The following is a 2569-nucleotide window of genomic DNA, read 5'->3' on the forward strand; positions in this document are numbered from 1 at the left end:
AATTCTTATACCTTTAATATTGAATATTGAGTCTTTCCTGTTTAAATTCATGAGAAGTAAAAAAAACAACTATACGTAAAATAATTAAAATAAAAATTGTATAATTTAGAGAGAGTAAAATTACAAAAGATTATGTATATATAAATTATATTAGTTCTAAAATTTAATTTGAAGTTTTGGACTGAGCCTAAGATTTAATTAAAGTTTTGGAGTGGGGCTAAACCCACTTTAACCCTGACCCTAACCCACTTGAGAGGGGGTTTTGGGGGTTGGGGCTTTTATCTGGCCCCCTACTTAAGGGAATTCTTAAAATAGGACTTTTTCAATAGTGGGTTGGGACTGGTCCTGGGGCCATGGGTTAAATTGACACCTCTACTTGTGATTCATGGTTTTAGATTCACTTGATTCTATTACTATCAAAATAGTGAGCAAAGTAACTGGTACTTATCAAGACGCTTCAAAATTATAGCTAAGGTATATGTTAGCAATATAAAATTTGATTCCTTTATTAAGGATTGGAATTCATTCCTTAATTTTCCACAAGAGTATAACCCATTCCTCTTATAAAAATGATTTTCCCTCACTATTGTTGATATAATGTTGGTCCTCTTGCATTTTTGCTTGGACGAAATAACCCCATTTGTGACAATGACCGAGATCACTACGGATGTTTCATTCAATGCATTCAATACGAAGTCATCAGAACATGAACAGGGACGAGTTAAGAAAACCATCCGAACTTATGTCGGTAACCATAAACGACAAACAAAATATTTATGTAAAATCCTACCCTTAAAACAGGCTTAAGAAATTAATTACTCATTACAAAAAGCAAAACCATGTTTATCTAGGTCCATACGGTAATGTAGACACATTCAATCCAGAAAGAGATGACATCAAATATGCATAACTAAGACAATTATTTAAAATCTTAAGAAATCCAATAACAATAGATAGTAATAACAATTATTTAAAACTAATTTAATTTATTATATATTATATGAAGAAAAAGAAAATATAATTAAAATAAAATACAGAATACTAGAGTTGTAATTGTCCCTTTTGCAAAAGTAGGCAACATCTAAGAGATGTAAAATCTGTATGTCTTAAACAGAAACCATAAACTATCCTACCACGAAGTACTTCATTTTTATAGGGCCATTGACTATAGCTGCTTCTACTCGAACATTCATAGTACCTATGCAATACCAAACGTGCGTACTGTTCAAACTCTTTTTCTCAACAATAGCAATGATGACAAGTAACGAAAACCAACCACAACAATTATGTAAGAAGTGTCACCAGCTTTGCTTATGAGTGAAGTGACACAAAATACTTTCTTTTTTTTTGTTTATTGAATATTCGGAACCTCTTCTATATCTATCCAATAAATCAAAAGCAATAATTATTAAACAATCTGCCACTTTATTACAATAACGTTTAACATGAGATAAAAAGAAAAGCAAACATTCATTTTACACCAAATCGTGCAGTCTTATAAAAATACCACCAAAGTGCGTGTTTATTGGTTTCTCAGCTCACCGACTCTGATAAAGTATAAGGCCATCCATCTGTTTTGGGGCAAAATTGATAGAGATAAAGATCCACAGCTACTTGCAATAATATTCCCATTTTCATCTCTAAGTACTCTCATAAACCAGATCCTCTGTTCTTCTTCTTAAGATACGCATCAAAATGATCCTTGAAGAAAGTTAATGCCCGTTTTGTTGATGAAATGTTCCATTTTGGTGGCTCCTTCACCTTCCAAACGACCTTTCAAAAATTGCCTTGTATTAGATTCGATGAAACTTGGCATTTACAGTTTTCATAAACTAAATTGTCTTAACCTAAAACGAATAGTCACCGTCGGCTGTATCACTCCATATAATCTGTTCAACAAGAGCTGTTGAAATTATCAGATGGCCATAAAAGATTGCTCACATGATGCGAATGTTTCACGTACATGCTGAGTGCACAATTAAATCTGCAACTACAATGGATAAAGTACTGATTCAGTGTGTGTGATGTCAAAAACGAAAACAACTCAGTCAAGATCTCAGATTTATGTTTAATTTGATCCGGTACAATCCAGACATGCCATTACTAAAGATCATAATCTATCCACTATTTAACGATTAACTAGGAAAACTATATCTCACATATACTAAACACTTCTGCCAATTTTACAGCTCCACTTTTATGAAACTCAGAAAACAAGTATTCAAACACACGGTTCATCTGAGAGAAACATTTAACCTTACATTAACTTGATCACTCTCTTTAAAAGAAACACTTTGGTTGGGCATACAAACACAGCACATTTTATAATTTCATCGTGTAAAAAAAAAATACAAAATAAGAGAATCAAGATATGAGGGGGAGAGAAACACACACTGGCAAGAGAAAAAAGAGTTACAAATATTAGTTATCACAACACAAGGGCAACGCTCAAAACACTCCCAGCACAGAGCAGCGGAATGAATCGCTTAGGCCTTTTCCCACTTGAGGGGCTTGACCACTTCCCATGTGAAGTCAGGGTCCTCTCTGCCAAAGTGTCCATATGCAGCAG

The 2569-nt window shown here is 33.5% G+C and overlaps 1 protein-coding gene across 1 annotated transcript in view; it reads right to left on the bottom strand.

The window, feature by feature from the left end:
• Positions 1-2239: 2239 nt before the first annotated feature.
• LOC106768358 (S-adenosylmethionine synthase) overlaps positions 2240-2569 on the bottom strand; it is an 11143-nt gene continuing 10813 nt past the window's right edge. Inside the window, exon 3 of the mRNA XM_014653468.2 lies at positions 2240-2540. Within this exon, the coding sequence (XP_014508954.1) occupies positions 2487-2540 (54 nt within the window). The 3' untranslated portion in view covers positions 2240-2486. The remainder of the gene's footprint in view (positions 2541-2569) is intronic.

The sequence above is a fragment of the Vigna radiata genome, chromosome 7 (genome assembly GCF_000741045.1).
Source record: "Vigna radiata var. radiata cultivar VC1973A chromosome 7, Vradiata_ver6, whole genome shotgun sequence".
In the NCBI taxonomy this organism is placed as follows: Eukaryota; Viridiplantae; Streptophyta; class Magnoliopsida; order Fabales; family Fabaceae; genus Vigna; species Vigna radiata.